Source organism: Anser anser (genome assembly GCF_964211835.1).
Source record: "Anser anser genome assembly, chromosome: 19".
In the NCBI taxonomy this organism is placed as follows: domain Eukaryota; kingdom Metazoa; phylum Chordata; class Aves; order Anseriformes; family Anatidae; genus Anser; species Anser anser.
The window spans coordinates 8,902,596-8,924,495 of NC_139740.1; the positions used below are offsets into that span (position 1 = coordinate 8,902,596).

Consider the following 21,900-nt stretch of genomic DNA (forward strand, 5'->3'; position numbering starts at 1 on the left):
GAGCTGTGCTGAAATAACGACTGTGGTTATAGCTGTGGGTGGCAGCCCAGAAGTGGGGTGCCTGTCTGTGTCAGCGGACACCCAGCGCGCTGTTCTCTGGTGCCTCCATTTTCCTGATACGTTTTCTCTGCAGATTTTGACCCAGGAAGACTGGAACAAGGTCCTCTACAACGGCATGGCATCTACCTCCTCCTGGGCTGCTCTCTACTTCATTGCTCTCATGACGTTTGGGAATTATGTTCTCTTTAACCTGCTGGTGGCCATCCTGGTGGAGGGTTTCCAGACAGAGGTAATGTCCTCACACTCGTGCCTTTGCTGTCTTTTAAAGTTTTCAGGGCCTCCAGACCAGACCCAGGAATTCTGATTTCTGAAATGGGCAGCAATACATCTACAGCAGTGGCACATGAAAAGAAGTGGGGAAAATATAAGGTCTTTTCTTTTTTTCCTTTCTTTTTCCTTAGTTAGGGTGCAATTTAATACAGCAAGCCCTTTAAGTGAAGGGCTTAAATGAAAGGCATTGTTAGCGTTAATGCGGGAGGGAGAATTCAGCGGTGAGTCAGGCACTGCGGATGGGATAACTGCTATGACAGTGTCTCTGAAATGCTTCTTGCCGTGCTTGTGAGCTAGATTAAAACCCCTCCTGAAAACTTATGCAGGCTGCCGGGAGATTAGTCTGATTGCCTATTTGATGGTCTGCGCTGATGGAGCTCCTCTCATCCCCAGCACTGCAGTGCTCTCCCCAGTTTAACTTGAATGGGTTTTCATCCCTGCCAGCTGGGAACCTCCACGAGGCAGCTGTGGGCTTCCGTGAAGGGCAGGGGGGGTGGTGGCTTTGAGCTGCACATTTTTCCCCCAAACTGTTCAGCTGGGAACGAGCGAGCATGTCGGCCAGTCCCCAGCGTGGGGACCTGCCATGCCCACTGCCCTGCAGGGGTTGTCCAACTGCTGAGATGGTCGGTGGGAGCAAGGAGATTTTGCACCCTACCTGGGGTTTAGGGAGGGATATATACCCTAAAACCATCCACTGGGATCTGCTTGTATGGGCTGTGCTTCTACGCATTATCTTTGCTTTTTATTAAGCGTGCTGGGGTGACTGAATATTATTTAAGGTTTGTTGCTTATCATCCTATCCTACCAGCTTATGAAGGGCTATGCACAGAACCATATTTATTTTTATTATTATTAATTTTTTTTTGCAGTGCAGTTTAGAGTTACGTTAATGGGGTCATACCAGGAGAAGATAGCTAGAAGATTTTTTTTCTCTTTTTCTGTATCGTCTCTCTCTGTGTTGGTGCTTTCCTGTTTAATTGTTATTGCTGTAGCTGTTGCTCTCTGTAACTCCCCCCCTGCCATTCAGCCGAAGGGAAGGTCACTGCCAGGTTCTCCTCAATAGCTCGATGTTCCCTTGCCCGAGTGAGAAGAGGTAAAATCTCCTTGTCTGCTTGCGGAGTGGTGACGGCTTCGAAACCCACCCTTTGCTCAGGCTAGCAAATAGATTCTCCAAAGGTCGCCCAAGTGGAGGAGCCCCCTCAGCCCCCACGTCTCGCTGGCCAGGGCTCAGCCTTGCAGTGTAGCGTCCCCTTTTCTGCCCCCCAAGTCCTCAAGGGCGGTGACACCCTCGGCCAGCGCCAGCTCTGCAGCCTGGCCCCACGCTACGAGCACCCCGAGCTCGCCCGCAGCACGCTCCCACCCGCACACCCCGCACGCCCGTGGTGCTGGGCAGCAATTTCTCACGCTTGCTTTGCGGCCAGCTGGTCCCGCGGCACGGCTCGCTGTAAGGTCATGCCCTGCCTTGATGCTCTGCGATTTTATTCCTCCAGCCATGTCCTTAAGGTTATGTCTTCCTCACGCTGCTACCAAGAGGCGAGCACAGGTCGCTGGGACCAGGACCCAGCGCAGCCTCCGAAGCCCAGACCCCTCTCTGCCTTTCGGGGCTAATTCTGCCCAACCACGGCAATTTCGATGGGCTCGCACCCGATTTGTGTAATCTGCGACTCTGCTTACAGTGCTGTTTGATGTCTCAGCCTTTAGGATGGCGTTTTAGTAATCACCTTCCTTCCACGTCCTTGTTATCCTGAGCTCTCAGCGCTCCCCCAGTAAATGGAAACGTGATAAAGACAAACCTCGGCCGAAGCCGAGCTCTCCGCAGCAGACGGGGAGCGAGCACATGCCGAGGCCAGGAGCCTGAGGTCACCGCGGTGGGAGCCAGCACTGCCGCAGCAGACGGACCCTTGCCCGCCAGCTCCAGCCTCACAGCTTTGTGTTTATTCAGCTTTGCTCCTCCAACACATCTCATTCTGGTTTTTGCTAGCAAGCGCACAAAGGCTCCTCTCCGAAGCAAAATTAATAGAGAGATCATCACTCGCTGTAAACAAACCCCTGCATCTCTCTCCAGTGGTTGCACTCAGCCCTTCTCCTGAGTTAGGTGTTTTTCCATTCTCCTTCAGCTGTCTGGGCTGAAACTCAATCCCAGGGCTGCTGCCTTTATCTTCCCGGTCCTTGACTGCCTTCCCTCAATCTGCGAGCACCTCGTTAATTTTAGTGCATGGCTTTGCAGCCCCAGTTGCTAGGCAGCAGATGTATATAAGCAGTTGGGAAACAAAAAGGACCTGTTCCAAACTTTGAATATGGAGCAATATATTTTGCAGGGTTGAGTTTCTTTCCCTTTCTTTTCTCTCCTTTTTTTTTTTTTGATAACCTGCTTCTCTCATGCAAGAGGCACACGCAGCACTTTATGCAACGCGGTTATTTTTGGACGCGCGCTCTCTGATTTAACTTGGGTCTGGCGTTCGTGCGGGGAAGGTGAGCAGGGGACTCCGTCTGATGGAGCTGCTAATTTGAAATCGCTGCCTGAACTCTCAGGTCCCTGCCCTTGGGATTTCTCTCTTCGAAGCAAACAATGACTCCTCTTCGTCAGACATAAAGCTCCTCTCCCGAGGGACTTCCTGACAATATTATCTCCAAAGCGTGTTCTTCCATTGGCGATCCTCCCACTCTCGTGTTCCCTTGTCCTCCCTCACTCCTGGCTCTGGCTCTCCCCCTGCCTTGTGCCCCCCCTGGGGCCACCCCCGGCATGCCCACTGGCCCCTGCCAGGAAAGATGCTGCCTGCGCTCCGGGTGTAGCAGCAGGAAACAGGGCTTTGACTTCTGAAGAAGACGACAACTTCTTCATTTTCCCTTTGTAGAGATTTTTGGATGGTGTTTTTGTTGCATCCTTTTGCATTCCTATCAGCTTTGTCGGGATTGTCCTTGTGAAAGAAAAGTGTCTCCGTGTGTTCTTTCGATGGCTAGTCCACACCTGTCTCTTTCTTACAACCACAGACTTTAAATTAAGTGTCTGTTGCGTGGCTTGCAAGACACTGTTCTCCCACCCAGACCCCCAAATTGATCAGTCTTAAACTCTTCATCCCGGCCTGGAGCAGGGCAAAATGGCATTGGCACGTAGAGGAGCAGTTAAGGAGGGGGTACCCTGTGCCTCCTGGTGCCCCACACCATGCGCCCAGGGCCGTGCCTGCTTCCCCAAGTGCTGCTGGGGCCGACGGCAAGCGGAATGGTGCAAATATCTCCGAGTGGGCCAGGAAATACTGATTTCTGGCACTGTGAAGAGGTGCTGGAGGTATTTTACCTGGCTGTAAGAGGACTGATATTGTGTTAATCAAACATTCATTAAAAGCCTCCATTGCTGCTTAATGACAGCATAATAAATAGAGATCCCATTATGCAGCTGCAAAAAGGAAAAAAAAAATCGTGTTTTCGATAATTAGCTGGTGTTTCATTAGCACAATTATCACTTAGGAGCTGAATCAAGCTCTCTGTTTGAAACACTTAATTTAAAGGTAAGGCTGGCCTCTTTGGAGGGCTGTGCTCCACCTGAGGTCTTCCACCCTCTCCCCGCGGAGCTGGCTCTCCATCGTGGCCGCACGCTGCCTTTCTCCTTCCCCGCCTCTCCTCGTTTTTATCCCGATTGATTGATTGATTTTTTGACTCCCCACTCCGTTCTGCTGTTGAAAGTGTGAAAATTGAACCCCCCCTTCCCCTTCCTTCCCCCCCCTCCCTGCCCCCGTTTCTCCTTCAGGAGATCTCCAAGCGAGAAGACGCGAGCGGGCAGCTGAGCTGTATTCAGCTGCCTGTCGACCCGGCGGCGGTACGTACGCCCGCGCATGAGCCCACCCGTGCCCCCCGTGGTTGTGTCCCTCGTGGTGCCTGGTCACCCTTCCCATCGTAGTAGCTGTCGTGCTTTTGGGGGTTGTCGGGCTGGTGTCGTTCCTTTCTTTTTGTCGTCCTCATTGTCAAGTCAGCCTTGGTTTTGAGTCCTGTCCTTCTCTGGGGGAGCCGCAGGAACGAAGGTGGGTGCTTTGGGGTGGCTGATGGGGCTCCAGCCCCAGCTCTCGCCGACCCCTTTGTGCAGCCCTAAAATGGGGTAGGCTCTCCCATGGGGCTTGCAGCAGCTTGGTCCGAAGTGTGCTCACAGCCCGGTCACAGCCGTGGAGGTGTGGGTGGTGATGCTGGGAGCAGCTCCTGGCACCCAAGGGACCTGGAATCCGTCCCCTGAGTGCACGGCTGTGGGTGCAGGAGCCCCACGCTCTGCAGGATGAGGTGGGACAGAGGCAGGCACCCCTGGAAGATGCTCTGGGGTGTCCAGGGAAGGTCGGCTGTGATGTGGGGTCCCAGCGAGACTCCCCCACACATGGAGCAGGTCAGGATGAGCGGGTGGCAAAGGGCCACAGCAAGCCGCACATCTCCCAAGTGCCGCGTGCCCCGAGCCTCGCTCGTCTGCCGACCTCATCTTTCTCTTCACCACCCCCTTCCCTTTCTGCCCTCTCTAAGACATCTGGCTTTAACTTCAGCACAAAAGCCCTTTTCCATCATACCCAAATGCGCTCTGTCACCGCGGGTACACGCTGCCTTAGCCGCGGTGCCGCGGGGTCCTTCTCGACGTACCCTTGTTTTCCCAAAAGGCTTGTAACTCCCTATTCTCTCCTAACCCCTTTTCTATCCAGAAAGGCAAACTGGGAGTGCAAGAACAGGTAATGGGCAGCAGCCCTGGGCGCGGTGCTTGCCGCAGCGTGCTGGGGCTGGCGCTTGCTGGTTCGCAGGGGACGCTTCTGCACCCCCGCTGTGGGGTTTGGTGCTGGGGGAAGTCCCCTGTGGCTCCGCTTCCCCCCCTCGGCGCACATCTCGTTGTGCACCCTAAAACTTTCCTCCGGGCTGTCGAAGAGCACTCCAGGAATATGAATTACGTTGGATTTTTTTCCCATTATTTATTCGTCTTTAATAACCCATTAGGGAGAAGTGAGTAATTCCTGGCAGGCCCCCGGAGCTGCGGAGCCGGCGGCGGGAGCGTCCCTGCAGCCAGCTGGAGCCCGCGCTCGCTGGAGGCAGACAGCCCCGAATCCAGGGAGGTTCGGGCCAGCCTGGCTTCACGGCCCCCTCTCGCAAGGTGCATTCCTGACCTTTCCTGCTTCCTGCAGGGCGGGCTTCCCTGAATAGCACAGAAGTCCTGAGTGCTCAGGAGGGGAAGAGAAGAGCCAGCTCTTCGCATCACACTCTCTTTTGCTTTAAGACTGTGTCTGAGAGTGTCCAGCCTGCCTGGAAAAGAAACAAAAAGAAAACAAAGCAAAAAAAACCACCCTAACTGTTTAGCAAACCATCTGGGGAGCAGCAGAGCTTACCCCTCCAGAGTCTGCCCTAACCAAGAGGTGCACAGCACTGGACCTGGTGTCGGAGGCCATTCCCCCTCCGGCCCCATGCTGCTGTGCTTTCCTCCAGGCTGGAGCCCCTCTGCCTTTCTCTCACCAGGAACCCGAGCACCAAACCTCCACAGGGGCTCCCGGGGTGCAGCTTGGCCTTGGGGTGGGGTTTCTGGGGCTCCTGGTTTCTCCCAGCTGAAGTGAGGGTCTGCTTGGCTTCTCATCCCGGCACCCTGCCTCCCTTCCCTGCCCTCCTCCCTCCTGATGTGCCTCACGCCGGGGTCTGGTGCCCTTTGCCAGAATGTCTGAGCGTTTTCAGCCCCAAATCCCTCTCTGTTGAATGGGCATCATTCTGGCAAGCACCTTTTCCTGCCGGGTGGGTCCTGACTATACCACACCCTAAGCACCTTTCTGCAGTGCCAGTGGACAGAACCGTGCAGGGAGGTCCCTAAGCGGGTCCGTGCCACGAGACTGAGCAAGAGCCCAGGCACCACGCTGCGAGAAATGGTAAACCTCGTCCCTCCCCTCCTGAGGACGGGCCCGTGTCCTCGGCAGCTCTCAGGATTTGAAAAGAGGCAGTGGAATTTGTGTAAATCCCCCAAACTTCTGCTTCTGCTGTGTTGCAGCTGGAGGGTGCGTGGCCACCCAGGGGCAGCTGTTATCAGGTACCTCTTGGAGCCTCTTCCATCAGCTGCGTGGGACAGTCAGGGTCCCTCGTGTCCCTTCTGAATCTTCACTTGTTTTGTCGAAGCATTGCTAGAAAGAGCCACGTGAATGCCCATGCACAAGGAGCTTTAAGCTATGCTACAGAAACTGAGAGAGATGAGTAGGGTCAATTTTTGTCCCAGAGTTGCTTGTCAGATTCCTTCCCTCATATCCACCCAGTGTATGATTCCAGCAGAACAAAAATAAGCAATGCTTTCTGGAGGTGTTTTTTTATTTTTATTTTTTTTTATTTTTTTCCCCTGATCCTTTTCTGGGACTGCGTTTGGAATCAGAGGCAGTCTGTCTTCCTGGTAGGAGGTTAATTAGTCTGTGGTATAAATATGTGCATGCCTCATTTTGTGAAAGGTGGTGTTGCATCGTGATACAAAATGCGGTGGATCCGTAGGTGTGTTGTTGGCAGTGGGAATCCATTTGTCGGAGGGGTGTCCGTGTGGTGCAGCCCTCCATCCTCCCTGCTGAAGCGCTCTGCTTTGCTCCAGGGTGACGCTTCCAAGTCCGACTCGGAGGGCGATCTCTTCCCCCGCAGCCTGGAAGAGGAGGCCGGACTGAAGAAGAACTTGTCAAACCCAGCCTGTGAGTAGCAGCCCCGGGACACCCGTCCCTGCTGCAGAAACCCCGCTCTGCTGCGAAAACCTTGTGTCCTGGATGGGGAGAGCCCTCCTGGGGAGGACGCGTTCATCCCGGCCCGCAGCAGGCTTGTGCTGTGGGGTTGGAGGGCAAGCTGCAAAGGGAGATGCGATGGCATTCAGGCACATGTTCTCATTGCCGGGCACGAGGTCTGGGTGTTTGGAGCATCCCTGCAGGGGCACAAGTGGAGGAGCCCCCCAGGGGGAGCGAGGAAGGAGGAGGATGGAGAGGAGAGAGGGAACCCAGCGTGGGCACGGGTCTCCAGGGGAGGAGCTGGCAGGGCTCAACTGAAGGGTTGAGGGGCAGCAGATAACAGATTTGCTCCCCTTTCTCATCAGTGCCATTCCTAACTTACACCCCGCTCTTTCCCTGCCATGTTGGAGGGAGGCTCTCGGCTCTCCAGATGGCTTTTTGGCCCCCATCCTCCCGACACTTGGAGGAGAAACACCTCCCATGCAGCTGCTCCGCCTGCCCGAGAGGAGGCTGTGAGCATGCCCCAGGATCAGGGGGGCACCTAAACACCACTTGTGTCTTCCAGTGATGGCCCTGAGCGACCACCCGGAGCTGAAGAAGAGCCTCACCCCGCCGCTCATCATCCACACCGCCGCCACGCCGATGCCCATGCCCAAGAGCGCCGTGTTCGGCGAGGCCGTGCAGGGCTACGAGTCGCGCCGGGCCAGCGGCGTCTCCGTGGACCCCGCCGCCTACGAGCTCAAGTCCCCGGTAGGGACCTGAGCACCCTGTGGATGCTCCACGGGCACCCGCCGGGCTCACGGGGCTGTTTTGTGTGCCCGAGCTGTGTGGGGACAGCCCGATACAGGTGGGTGGCATGGTGCTGATGCTGTCCCCGTCCCTCCTGCAGCCCAGCGCCCGCAGCTCCCCGCACAGCCCCTGGAGCGCCGGCAGCAGCTGGACCAGCCGCCGCTCCAGCTGGAACAGCATCGGCCGGGCGCCCAGCCTCAAGCGGCGGGGCCAGAGCGGCGAGCGCAGATCCCTGCTCTCTGGAGAGGGGAAGGAGAGCTCGGAGGACGGGGAGAGCTCGGACGAGGAGCGCTCCAGCCGGGCCGGCAGCTTCAACGGGTCCTTACCTCATCGCATGGAGTCGCTGGAGACAAAAGGCTCCTTCGACCTCCAGGACACCCTGCAGGTGCCTTCCCTGTACCGGACCAGCAGCATGCACAGCAGTCGCACCTCCGCCTCCGAGCACCAGGACTGCAACGGGAAAACCTCTCCAGGCCTGCTGGTACACCAGCTCCACCTGGACGACCCCCGGCAGGACTGCGATGACGGCGATGATGAAGGCAACATGGTAAGGAAGTGCCAAGTGCTTGCTTTTGGCTTTTTTTTCTCGACCGAGTGCTATCTGTACCTGTCTTAAGAGCACGCTGGTGGGTACAAAACTATGGCCACTGCAAGAGCTGGGTGTCACCACCAGCCCAGGCTAAGGGGCACGAGCAGAGCACCAGGAGCAATGCAGGCTGTGAATGGTGCCAGAAGAAGGGCAGGCGTTATGTTAAGTGTTTCAGTCCTGTATCAGATAGCTCTGGATGGAGATATCAGGTTCCAGGAAAAGGTGCGGATCAAAGGCTATCGTGACAGTACATGCCCCCATCATGGCAGCGTGTGCCCCCGTCCCTGCAGGTGTTTAAGAGACGTGTGGATGTGGCCCTGAGGGACACGGTTTAGTGACTGCACTCGGCATGCCAGGCTGGTGGCTGGACTTGGTGACCTCGAAGATCTTTTCCAACCTAGATGATTCTAAAATTTTATTCTAAGATTGTATGCTTTTCTGTTCTTATTTTTTTTTTATTATATTCAGTAAGTAAATTTCCCTGCTCCCCAGCCATTGTTTGGCTTTCAGCTCCCACACACAGGAGCAGACAATTTCTGTTGACATCAACAGGCAATGCAAGGGCAGGGCTTGGCCCACAAGTCCCACGGAGGCATTAGTCCCGTAGAGACAGTGGTAATTTCAAAGGCTTTGCATTAATTTCAATATGAAGAGGCATTAGTCCAATAAGCGTCTCTTTTTCAGCGGCCTGAAAAGTGCCATTTAGGAAACGTTAGCTAAAAGCATGGCAGCGGGAGAAGAAAAATCAGCTGTAATTTTGAGCTGATTAGAGCGCCAGATAGTAGAGAGGCATCTCCAGCTTTGCATATTCTCTGCATCCGCACTTCCAAATCAAGGCACGTAATTTGCCACGTGCTGCTGCTGCCCAAAATCGTGTAAATGCCACCGGGACTGGGGGGTTTCAGAAACTCCAGCAGCGGGAGGGGAAGAGTGGGGCAGCACAGATGGAGGACACCCACAGTCCTGGCCCCAGCACGTGCATGGGGATGTCCTCAGGACAAGGGCATTTTGGGGTGTTTTCAGTTGTTTCCGGGTTCTCTCATTGTTTCAGCTCACCTTGTTGTTGGCTTTAAAGACGTGCTGGTCTGGTGGGTCATTTGGGGGATTGCTCGGTTTGTGCCGGGTGAAGCTGAGGGGTTTTAGGTACAGCCATGAAATGGTAGTTGGGGCGGTGCTGAGAACATAAGAGCTGTAGCTTGTGGGCATGATTTTACTATATTTCACTGAGTTTGTTGAATGAAAATGGGATTTGGAGCATGTGAAGGGATGCGAAAGGCCGCGGTGACTCCAGAGAGCGAACAGGAGAAGAAGGAGAGTTTGTGCTGGCAGAATGGAGTCACTCAGCCGTGAATCGCCTTTAAAACAAGCCATTATCCCATTACATCTCCAGCATGGATCCTCAGCCTGGGATTTTTACTGATTGTCTTAACCTGGTTTTTAACCTCCATAAAATAAATTGAATTTTTAAGAATAGGAGAGGTAATTATTTTCTGAAAAAGCACGACTGGAAGTGATCAGGAGACCGTGCTCTTTATAGCTGGCTAGGGATGGTTTTTATGTCCAACGTGTGCTGCTTTTTCCAGCTCACCTGGCACAAAGATCCTACAGGTACCTTCCTTCCCCCCAGCAGCTCCCCTTGCGTTGGACACCTTGTGATGGGAGACGTCCCTCCTGTCCCCCTCCCATCCCACCCGGCCCCGCAGCTCCAGCCAGCACTGACAAGCTGTTGAATAAGATGCGTGCTTTTAATTTTTATTATGGCGACGGTGGCTGCTTTTAGGGGAAATTAAACGTCTTCTTTCTGCGTGCTGATGTCTGGCCACGCAGGGTTAGACCAAAGGTCCCTGCCCTTTCCGTGGAGCTCTCAGAAGCAAATGCCTAGGGAAAGAATAGACAAAACAGGGTAAATAAAGCGTGCCCCTGCCAATGATGCTTCCACACTCGGCAGCTGGGACATCCTCAGCTGGCGGTTGCCTTTCCCCATGCTCCGAAATGTGCACTTACTGCAAATTGCTAAACCAGACGGATCGGAAAATATTGCTTAGATTAGAGAAATGAGTCCCCAGGTTGCGGAGCTTCCCTTTGCGATTGCCTCCTGACGTTCTGGGGGTTTCTTTGCCCCTACGTGAGCTTTGACAAAGTCAGAAAAAATGTCATTATTTTTTAAATGAAAAAAAAATATTCAAAACTCCCCTACCACCAGAAGAAGAAAAGAACTCAACTGTTACTCAGATCAAAGCAATCCTAAATATGCCCTTCTGCAACAAAGCTTAACAAGCTCTCCTTGCTGGATGGTTTTGATTGCCTCTGCACAGAAATAAAAGGCGGTGCAAAGGCTTCGTTTGGATCTCCTAGACTCCCATTATATTAGTGCAGCTCCACTGCCTTCAGAGAGTTTATTCTGAATTTACATTGCTCGGAGGGCCCCGAATTGGGCCCCTCATCTCCCTTCTCCCCAAAAGTACAAAATCAGGGAGGGCAAAATCTGTTCTTCAGGGTGCGAATGTAAATAAGGAGAAGCTTCACCAAGATAGTGATCTGCTGCCTGCTTGGGTTTGTGTGGCTGTACCTGAGGTCGGGGATCTGCTGGGGGACCTTTGCTGGCCAGATCTCTGATCCAGGCTGTGTTACAGGTCGCTGCACATGCCAGCTGCAAAATTTCTGTGCTCTGCAGAGAGAAGAAAAACTCAAACGCTGAGTGCTCAGAGTAGAAAGCGAGGGCAGAGCCAAGTGTCCCCTCCTCCCAGGGGCAAAATCCCCGTTGCATGTTGCAATCACAGCTCGGATTCACTCCAGCTATTGCATTTTTTCCTGTGATGTGCAGTCCAGCTGTTCCCCCAAACCATCCTAGCCTGCCCCTGCTGCATATTTAAAATCAAATAATCAGGTCCCGAGTGCCTCTGTGCAGCTTCGAGCTTGCCTGGTGGTCTGTTGCTGCTCGTAGCGCGTTTTTCAGCGGTTCCCCCCCATCCTTATAATAAATCTTTTATAAATCTAACCCTTTCCCTGACTCGGAGGAGTGCATCAGTCATCTTTTAATGCCAGCTGCCTTTCACCCTCAGAAGTACATTAATATCTAGAAGTCCTAAAAAAAGAAGCTATTTAGCAGCAGCTCTCCTTCACACGGGCCGGGGGGGCCCTGCTTGAAGGTGTGGGGTGAAGACAACATCACAGCTCATCAACAAGCATTGCTGCCCCCGGCCCCGTGGGCCCCCGCATCCGTCCCCATATCAGCAGGGGGGCGGCTGCTGGGAGCGACTGGGCTTTGGTGAAGCCACCAGCACCCAAATTAAGGAGTAGTTTTCTTCTCTTCCCCCCCACGCCCCATCCCAGTCTTTATTCATCCTGCCCAGGTGTGTTTTATGAACAAATAGATGTGATTTAAACAACATAATTGATATATTGCTTCGAACATAATGCGGGCTTAAGCAGCAATCAGGCTGATTGTGCGCGGCTGATGTGTGTCTGGACCTTGCAGAGAAAGCGTTTGATGGGACTTGGGCTGGAAGAGCTCGCTTTTTATTTCACAAATATCTTACATTTGGCTCAAATTACCCAACTGGGCTGTTTCACTAGTGGAAATCTGGAGTAATTCCTTTGACTTTAGATTTATGCGGATGTACCGGAGGACAGCACTCAGCCCCGGACAAAGCAGCCAAGCTGCAGCCACGGCTGCCCTCGCGTTGACACGCTGAATAGGGACGCGATGGAAGATCGCTTTCTGCCTTTGTTATCTGATTTAGCCTATGAACTCAGAGCTGCAACAATTAGACAAACCCCAAAATATCTTTGGCATTAAAATTGGACAAAAGGAATATAAAGAAGCATTCTGTGCTGCTGACGCATTACCATTCACTACAAATCCCCGTGATAAATACCAGAACTGCTTTGAATAATAGATACTTCTGGAAACCTTCCAGCTCGCAAAATGAACTGGACCGAGCCGCAGCTATTACTCCACGTCCAGAGGCTGGGGTAGCAATCACTGCTTTTGCTGCAACTTTGAACAGACACGCGATTTTATCCTTTTATTTTTTTTTTTTTCTACCTTTGTTAACTCTTGGATAATTTAACAGTCTAGGCTGCTAGGAAGGATAACACATCCCCAGGATGCATGCTCTATTAAATACAGCTTAGAGTGAAGGGAGCAGTTCTGACTCCTTGCCTGGAGTTGGGAAAGGAATGTGAGAACAGCCAAGATGTGGCCAAAACCTACTGGTGTGCCATGGCCTGGGGCGCTTGCGTAGAAGGGGAGGGAAGGACGGACAACCAAAGGAGAGGGGTAGAAAAACCCAGCTTTTTTGTTAGGCAGGCTTCTCTTGTAATTTTCACAAGGTTGTTTTCATTTTCTGAAGGGTTCAGGTTGTCACCAAGTGCTTTCATTAAGATGGGCACTACACTAGCTATTACCCATCGCTAATGAGACCCCTGGCTGAGTACATGCAGGAGCAGAAAGCATTTCCTCCATTCCACTCAATTACCCTAACAAATCCCATTTTTACAGTCCAGAGTACCTCAAATTGCTAACAGTTTGGCTCAAAATGAGCACAGAATCCCCCCTTCCCCGTTTCGAAGATGAAATGCATACAAGTGCCTGAGCCCTGCGGTTCACCCTGCTCCTTGGGCGCCAGCGGCGGTTCCTGCACTGTGCTTCGTGGCGCCGTTTCCAAACACCTGCAAAATAATCTTCCAGGAGCCCTGCAGCCGCGTTCCCACACCTGTGCAGATTCAGGCCCACGTGGCGGTGGGGAAATAAGGGTAATGAGTGAGTGAGAATTCATTTTTATTTGTCTGCAAATGTGAAGCATTGAGGTGATGTTGCACGCACCGGTCTGCGGGTTTGCCTCCCGGTGCCTTGATTTGCAAGGGCTGAGGAAGCCCCGGCGTGGTGGGTGAGGAGTTCGGCTGGGGAGCCGGGTTCTGGGTGGCTTCCGCTGGTGGTGCGTGAGTTCACAGCACTGTCAGGGCAATTTTCTTAAAGATCCCGGCCTCCCTTTGGAGACTCGTGGCTGAGAAGTCGAGAAGACCTAATCCAGAGGCTGTCGCAGCTGGGACAAGGCTTCCCCTTGGCACTGAGGTTTTCGTGTCGTTACTTTACCTGTTGGCCATGGCATTACAATCTGCCCTCCTGGCCTCAAATAACCTGGTAGTCTAACATATATGTGTGCATGGCTAAGGATATGCTGTGGTTTCAAGTAGGAATTAATTCGGGGGAGTTGGAAGGCCCGTGCTCATCCAGGAGGTCAGACTGGCCACGATGTTCCCTTCTGGCTTCGTAATCTGCTGTCTAATCTGTTCATGCCGAATGAGAGACAGATGCTTGCCATCGTGTTCCTGGACTGAAACACAGGTCCCAAATGGCTTCTTTGGCTTTCCAGTGGTGCACAGCCACAGGGTTTGACCCAGCAAGCAGCAGGAATCCCTCCCTCTGTTCCTTTTATAGCCTTTGACATAAGCACTATACATAATTTAAAAAACAAACAAACAAAAAACAACTCAGAAGATTCAGGTAAGCATCTCCCGAGAATCTGGAGGGTCTGTGGCTGATCTGAGCAGGTTATCAGTCCTCTGGGACAAGGGATTTACTTACCAAGTCCATCCCCTTGGCTAGCCACGTGCTGAAGGCAGGTACTGTGAGCAAGGTGAGGCCCCGTGAGCTCTCAGCACCAGCACAGCCCTCTCCTGGCCTCTGGAGCTCTGTCCCCTGAAGGCCTTTTGGGACAGATCATTTTCCTTTGGCTTTACTGAGCACTTGGGGATATTTGTTTAGTGAAAAATTGCCCTGAATCCTTTGCTTGGGAGCTCTGGGGGTTTTAACTGTTCTCTCTGCTTTTCCCTCCTGGTCCGTCTCCGCTGTACGTTTTCCTCGTAGAGCAAAAGGGACCGTGTGAAGGCTTGGATCCGGGCACGTCTTCCTGCCTGCTGCCGAGAGAGAGACTCCTGGTCCATCTACATCTTTGCTCCTCACTCAAGGTAGGGCCGCTCACGCAGCAGCGGGATGCCTGGCGCGGATGTCCCCTCTGCGATGGCTCACTGCCTGTGTCCCCCCCGTGGTCCCTACACCACAGGGTGCTCTGGTGCAGGCACAGCCCTGGCATGGGAGCATTTTGTGGTGGTCCACAGCCCGGGCATGGCTAGGGCTTCATCGAGGTCATTGTCAGCTTTGTCGCTGATGCCAGTGCTCCGCAAGTTTTTTATTCAATGGAGCAAAGAGACTTGGAAGCGAGGGGGAAAGGAGCTGCATTAAGCAGAAAAATCTAATTTTGCACCTGGTGCACATTTACAACACAGCAAAGGGCCCTACTTCACCTGCTAAACCGCCTCTCAGCCCTGTCTTCTCTGTCCTCCCCCTCCCTTTGTCCCTCTCCCACCAGCCCCAGAAATCTGCCCTCTCCTTACCCCAGCGCTGCCCTTCCCAAAGCCCGGCCATGAGGCAACCGGGCTCCAGGCTCCTGTTCTCCTTCCTCTGGACATTAACCCACGCTTAACGAGGGTTTCCCACCTTTGAGCTGGTGGGCTCTGGACAGCATTTGAGTTCATTCATAGCAAGATTAGAGAGATTTTCAGAAACAGACTTAGGGGAATGTAATACGGCATTATAAATCCCGGGTCAGTGTACAGCCATCTGTCACAATAAATAGCTTCTGTCTCTTTGTTCCGTGTGCACTCAACCCTTACACGCTTGCTGGAGGTATTTCTTCCTTTATTTAAGTTAAACCTGAACTCTGCGGACCAGGCAGGGGCCAGATCCACACCTGGCTGCCTGTCCAAGCTGGGGAAGCAGCTGCTCCACTCCAAGAGAGCCAAAGTGCTTTATGGCTTTAACTGGGGCTTGAAGTTTGTGGCCCAAATTTGACATCGAACTTTGTAGCTCAGGTCCTTTTTTATTCGTAGCCAGATCTGCCTGCAGCATGGGGCTCTGCCAGGGAGGGGGTTGCAAGACTGTGGCTCATCTGCTGTGCAAACAGGGTGCTCGATTCCCTGGCCGTGCTTCGGCTCCTGCGCAGGCGGGAGCGTTTTCGTCCCCAACCAGCCGAGCATTAACAGCTAGTCTGTGTGTTGTCTTTTTTTTTTCTCTCTTCCTTGGCAGATTCCGTCTGATGTGCAATAAAATCATCACGCACAAGATGTTTGATCATATCGTCCTGGTGATCATCTTCCTCAACTGCATTACCATTGCCATGGAACGACCCAAAATTGAGCCTCACAGCGCTGTGAGTTTGAGGTTAATGTTTTCTGTGCTCCAGGCTGTCGTGTTCCTCGTGCAGCCAGCTCATGTGGCTTGCACCCCACCGCCGTGCATTTGGGCTCTCTCTTTTCCTTTTTTAAATGGGAAGCTGCCAGCATATGTGTTGAATTAAGTACAGCGTTTACCGGGGTAATGCTGTCCCAGGAAAGGCTTTTCACCATCTCCTGCTCTGTGCACTGGGGCTGCTGCTCCCAGCTCTCTTGGTCCCTCTCCAGAGTCCCTTCAAAGAACGAGAGCAGAGATCATGGTCTGCCACTTACCGAGGCTCCCCTAATAATATCCCATTTCTGCAAGTATGATCAAGGTCTTAATCTGTGGCATAAGCATGGCATCTGTCTCAGTTTCCTTCTCTGATCAACCTTCAAACACTTTTCCTCTCTCAGCACAATGTTCGTTTCATCCATCTGTTGTTCACGGGCACGTATGTATGGTGCGAAGGGAATGGGGGAAACTGTTCATTTCATACTTTTCTCTCCCTTTTGTCTATGATCTTTGTTGTGACACAAGCAAAACTGAATTGATATGTGCACTGTAATTCCATTTCCCCGAACCATTTTGCTTTAATTGACTGCGTAACGATTTTTCAAACCAGACCCTCACAGCACCAACCTCCATCAATCAGAGGGGCAGAATCATCCGGTTGCTCTTTTATTTTAGCATAGGTTGCGGCTGAGATATATGCTGGGTTCTTGCTGATGTATTGCAAAAGACTGCTCATATCGCAATCGTATAGGATCCTGTTTTGTTGTCGTAGGCGTGTCAGGCTGTTCATTTTCGTGGATCTTCAATGTTAGACCTTAAAACTGGAGTCGTGGCTGCTCTGTGCCTATTTTAAGCTTTCCCTAGTAGTCCTCCTTACTGAATTAGTTTGCCCGGAGGTTCTTCCCCTAATTCCACTTTTTTTTTTTTTTTTTCCTCTTTTAATTATTGTGCAGCCATGGAGCACCAACTCACAGCTGTGAGACAAGAGCAGGACTCCCTGCCAGCCAATCTAGCAGGAGGAAATCACCCTGCTGTTCCCCAAATGGGACACCCTTGAGATCCTAAATGCTTCCTTGGAGCCCCTTGCTGTGTCCTTTGAGAGCCACCATTCACCAAGGCTGGCTCTGAAAGGAACGGTAGCTGCATGGAGATGGAGGGAGCGGTATGACGTGCAGAGTCAGAGGAGCCCACAGCACGTAGCACAAAACAGCACTGCTGCCAGTATAAGAGAGGGTGGACGAGATGTGGTGTCCCCACGGACTGGCAGAGTGCAGAGAGGAAAGGAGACAGGGACCAGTGTGAGGCTCCTCAGCATCAGGTTGTATCCAAGGGACCCGAACCGTGTCACTCAGGGCAGGAGCTGAGCTGAGCCGTGGTCTAGGAGCAGGGGGATGCTGAGCAGTGGTAGCGAGCAGGGCAGCCAGGAGGAGTGCCCAGCCCCTACTCGCACTGATGGAGCTTTCATCTGGAAATGGAGAGACTTAGTTTAGCTTGAGTTGTTTAAAATAATTGTACTTTGCTTCCCCGAGCTGTGGATTTTCTAGCTTGTTCAAGCGAGTTCTCTTTCCCTGCCCCAGTTTCAGCTGGCTTATCGGAACAGAGGATGCAGTTGCTAGCCAACACGCGCTTCCCATTTCAGAGAGCGCGACATGGGCCGTGGAGATTATCCTTCAAAATAGCCACACGCTTGCCAGAGAGGAATGTAATATCCTCAGTCTCCTCCATGCTATTGCTGTTTTATCTCCAGCACCACAAGCAGGTCCCTACCCTCTTCCTCCCGCACGCCGCCTCGCCCTCGCAGCAGTCTTTTGTGTGGCAGTCAGCGGGCGGCTGGAGATGTTCCCTATCACAGCTCGCGCAATCACAGTGCAGGCCTAGGACCTAATTAATTATGGGCCCAGGATGGAAACAAGCTACTCTGTGGTTCCTGAGTCACTTTCAGTAAATCATGATCTGACAAGCGAGAGAGTTGCCAAGGTGTTTTGTCTTGTTTAAATTGCATCTCATTCTGAGTGAGAGATCTGCATCTCTTACAGGACTGCTCTGTAGAGAGCAGCAGAAATAAATCCAAAATCGTTATTAGCAGAACCGGGGCCAGTTCAATTGTATGCACACATGTATACATGCACAATCCCCACCTTTTCTCCAGCTTCCACCTTCTACCATCCATTTCTCAGCACAGGCAATCAGAGATTGCTTAGGGATTAGGGAAAAGTGTAATTTATTTAATGGTCATCATTAAAAAAGAAAGGTTTCTGCTAACTACAGATAGGGAACCGGTCCATGGTCTCATCTGTAATCGCTAGCTGCTGTTGCAGAACAGTGGCAGTGAGGACTGCATGGTCTGGTGGATAGCACAGGGGACGGGGAGATGAGACCGCTGGGCTTCGTGCCCGGGTCTCGCCTGTGGCTTTGGGCGAGTGATTCACCCTTGTGGGGACAGGTCTCAGCTGGCACCAACCCCCGGAGCTTCTCGGCTTCGGTGGAGCTGTGACAGCTCATGCCAGCCGCGCTCTGGCCTCCCATGTGTCCCGCTCACCTGGCAGCACAGCCACTCCAATATTGACTTAATTTACCGGGGAATTGGGAGCTCGGTGATATTTGCGCTGCACGGCGACAGCCGCAGGTGAGGGGTAGGGAGAGATGTGCCAAGTATGCGAGGTGGCCAGGTGTCTGCTGGGGGGCAGCCAGGGGCCTGGGGGACATCCAGAGGCCTAGGGGACATCCAGGGGCCTGGGGGTGGTCAGGGGCCTGGGGGGGAAGCCAGGGGCTTGAGGGCTGCCGCGGTGCTGGCGGAGGGGCCGGTGCTGCGCTGCTGCCCCTCTCCATGGTGCTGACACGGCCCGGCCGCCCGCAGCGAGGTTGTCTAAATATTTGGATTTCCCCACTCCGCGAGCAAACAGTCCGAGGCCTGCTTCAGCACAGAAGCTGCAGAGCAGTCAGCAGCCGCACAAATGTGCGCGGGGAGGTGTAGAGCTGTGGAAAGCGAGCCATAAAATGTTGTCTCTTGTTTTTCTTTCTTTTTTTTTTTTTAATAGGAACGGATTTTCCTAACGCTCTCTAACTACATCTTCACGGTTATCTTCCTGACTGAGATGACAGTTAAGGTAAATGAAGCTGGAGGATAAGTGTGTCTGTATTATATCAGTGATGTTTTATTGCATTGGACTTGCAAAACTCCTAGGTCTACCGGTGACGAGCGAGGTGAATATTTTCCCCCTCTTGAATCATATTCGAATACCCACCACACGCCTTATTCTGAGCACGTTTTACATCAGAACAATTTCACTGAAGTTGCTCTTGATTTACACCATTATACGAGCAATGGAATGCTTCAATTCAGCAATCCTTCCCTATTCAGCAAAGCTCTTGAGCATATGCTTAACTTCAGCCATGCATGTAAGTCCCATTGTCTTCAACAGCCCATTGTCCTCAACAACCTAAGCAGCTATGTGCTTTCCTGAGGAGGAAGATACTTAAGCACATTGAAATTCTTTGCTGGGTTTGAGGCAGGAGGCTCAGAAACCCACTGCTGTAAATCTCTCTTGTGTAATTCATAATGATCTCACAGAACAATTGCTCTTTCTATGGAAAGTTTCTCTAGTTTCTGTATTTGCAAAGCTTGTAACTGATTGCTGTGGGTCAGCCACCCTGAACCTTTCCTCCAGGAGTCTATAGAAATAAAACACAATCAAACTTTTTCTGCCAGATCTAAACATGTTAGAAACACTTCTGTGCAGCTAGGCTTAGTTGCATTAAAAATACATCTGTGAGGGACAATCTGGGATGTATCTGCAGAGTTATTTTACAGTCCTTGCAATATAACACTTTGCTGATTTGTCTCATTAGGCTTCTATACTGGGAAGCAAATGGACTCACAGACTTGTATCTGTAAATAATGCACTCCCAGCAGGTTGCTAACTGGAGAAAACATACTGGATGCAATAGTCCTAATTTGTTGCAACTTGTTGTCCGGGCAGGTGGTGGCACTAGGCTTGTGTTTTGGGGAGAAAGCCTACTTGAAAAGCAGCTGGAACGTGCTGGATGGGGTGCTGGTTCTCATCTCGGTCATTGACATCCTGGTCTCGATGGTGTCAGACAGCGGCACGAAAATCCTGGGGATGCTGAGGGTTCTGAGACTGCTGAGGACGTTGCGGCCCTTAAGGTAAGCAGAGGATGGGGAAGACCTAAAAGCACGTAGGGTGTGCGTGCCGAAGGGGTAGCTGAGCTGCTGCTGCAATGCAGCTGCACTCATGCAAGGGAAGGGGCAGGCGAGATAAGGGCACGGCGTGTTGTGGCCAGCCTCCTGCTGCTCCCCAGACAATGAGCGGCCGCGGGTCCTGCCGAGCCGCAAGGGGCTCCGGGCACTCGCTGCGTTTTGGGACCGGCCCCAAGTGCAGTAGTAAACTGATCAATGCCTCTTTTGCTCATTAAAACACACATCCCCTGCTATTTGTGTTCTCATTTGCTCTGCGTAAAGTGCAGCTTAACAGCTTCTTCTCCCCCTTTCCTTCAGGCAGTCAATGGCTTTCGTAACAAAGAAGGAAATTAGTAGCAGGTGGCAGATCATTTTTAAGGAAGCAGAGACTAAACTCTTGATTAACCTAGAATGCGAAGAAGCCTTTTCCCCTCAATTCCCTGTTAATTTTAAGGAGATGTTTATTTTGAATATTGCCCCGACAAGCTGCAAGCAGTTGTCCTTCTGACTCACTCCCCCACCCCTGGCAGCAGGCACTATCCCATGCTCCGGGGCAGGCACCCCTCCAACAAGAACTTGCCCCAGGAGCAGCACCCGTTTGGCCCTGTACCCCAAGGCATGAAGGTTTCTCCCCATGCTAAATGCAGTCCCTCTTTAATGCCATTGTTGCTGCTCTTGTTATGCAGCAGCTAATAAACCTTCCTGCTCAAAGCATCTTTGTGTGGCTGTCATATCTTACTGCTGCTTCCTTCATAAAAGGTTCTCTTTGAGTCAGGATTTTCTCTTTCAGGACAAGAACAACAAAAAAAGGACCCTGCTTCTGACAGAAGATGTTGTTTTACTACCCTTGTGTGAATAATAAGTCTAAATAACAATGGCCATGACCATACATTATATATCTTTCAAATATTCTTAACAGCTATGAAAGAGTTTCTGTTAAATTGGGCTATGTGTATGTTGTGCTTGAAGAGTTTTAGGACATGAGCTGCTTTAATCCTTTTTATCTGGACAGATCTCCTGTTGGTGTGGTTCATCTCTCTGGCCACACGACTGGACTGTCTTCCTACGTGACTCCAGTTCAGAATTTTTTCTCTTCAAGTGTCCCCCAGCACCTCCATGTCAACTGTTGTTTCTGGGGGGAATTTCTGCCAGATTTGTGGTTTGTTGGATCTGTTCTGCTCTTCTGTTTAGACTGATTTTTGACCCACGTTAAGAAAACCTGCAAAATAATCAGGCTATCTCAGGGTAAAAGAGGGATCAGTTTCCTGTCTCTGAGCTGCAGAATGCAAGTTTCTCTCTGGAGGTGGTGTGGTTAAATCAGATGTAGAGTGAGATTTTTGGGTTGTGCTGAGCCCTGCTAGGGTCGCTGTCTGACCCTGCCACCTGTGTGCTTCTTCGTGGATCTGTAGATCTGCCTTGCCAGAACTCGAAGCTTCATTTGCTGGTCTTTCCCTGCAGTCACCTATGTGCATGAGTAGTGTGCAGTTATGGGGAATAATCCATGGAGTAGCTGCAGGGTGGAGGAAGACCTGCCATCTGGAGCATGTGCAGGATTAGGTCCTTCCATTGCTATTCCATTCCTGTTGGCATTCAATATGTTTTCTCAAGAGTGTCTGAATGTTTTCAGCCGACACACTGCTTTATACTACAAAGGAAATGTAAAAAGACAGCAACAGGCCCATTCCCTAAATATGTTCACAATCAGTTCTATTCCCCTGTAATTAGATTTGTAGGAAATGAAAAAGCAGCCATCAAACCGGGGACTTTTCACTAAGTCGTAAATCTCCGCCTGTGGAAACCCATCTGCCTCGGCGACGTGCATCCGGGCTGCCCCGCTCTGCTGCGGGTCTCCATGTCCCTGCCGCCATCCCCAGCTGGATCGGTGCAGGACGGCAGCAGGATTGTGCATGCCATGGCCCTAGTCCCCATATCCAGGTCGAGTCCCCCATGGAGACCAAACCACTGGTTTTCCTTTCTGAAGTGACAGCTTGTGCCACCACTGGGGGATGGAGCCGGCCGCCCGCTGCCCTCCCATTGTGCAGGCACCTGGGGACAGGGCAGCAGGGACGGCACCATC

The 21,900-nt window shown here is 52.0% G+C and overlaps 1 protein-coding gene across 11 annotated transcripts in view; it reads left to right on the top strand.

Annotated features, from left to right (window-relative positions):
* The window catches only part of CACNA1G (calcium voltage-gated channel subunit alpha1 G), a 133,663-nt gene that overhangs the window by 67,790 nt on the left and 43,973 nt on the right, over window positions 1-21,900 (top strand). For 10 of the 11 annotated variants that reach the window (XM_083805670.1, XM_083805679.1, XM_083805678.1 and 7 more), the window contains exons 14-22: window positions 134-289; window positions 4,076-4,144; window positions 6,896-6,989; window positions 7,582-7,766; window positions 7,906-8,352; window positions 14,267-14,367; window positions 15,485-15,608; window positions 18,664-18,732; window positions 19,606-19,790. In XM_083805670.1, the coding sequence (XP_083661796.1) occupies window positions 134-289; window positions 4,076-4,144; window positions 6,896-6,989; window positions 7,582-7,766; window positions 7,906-8,352; window positions 14,267-14,367; window positions 15,485-15,608; window positions 18,664-18,732; window positions 19,606-19,790 (1,430 nt within the window). The remainder of the gene's footprint in view (window positions 1-133; window positions 290-4,075; window positions 4,145-6,895; window positions 6,990-7,581; window positions 7,767-7,905; window positions 8,353-14,266; window positions 14,368-15,484; window positions 15,609-18,663; window positions 18,733-19,605; window positions 19,791-21,900) is intronic. The other variant, XM_083805677.1, reaches the window with a different exon arrangement.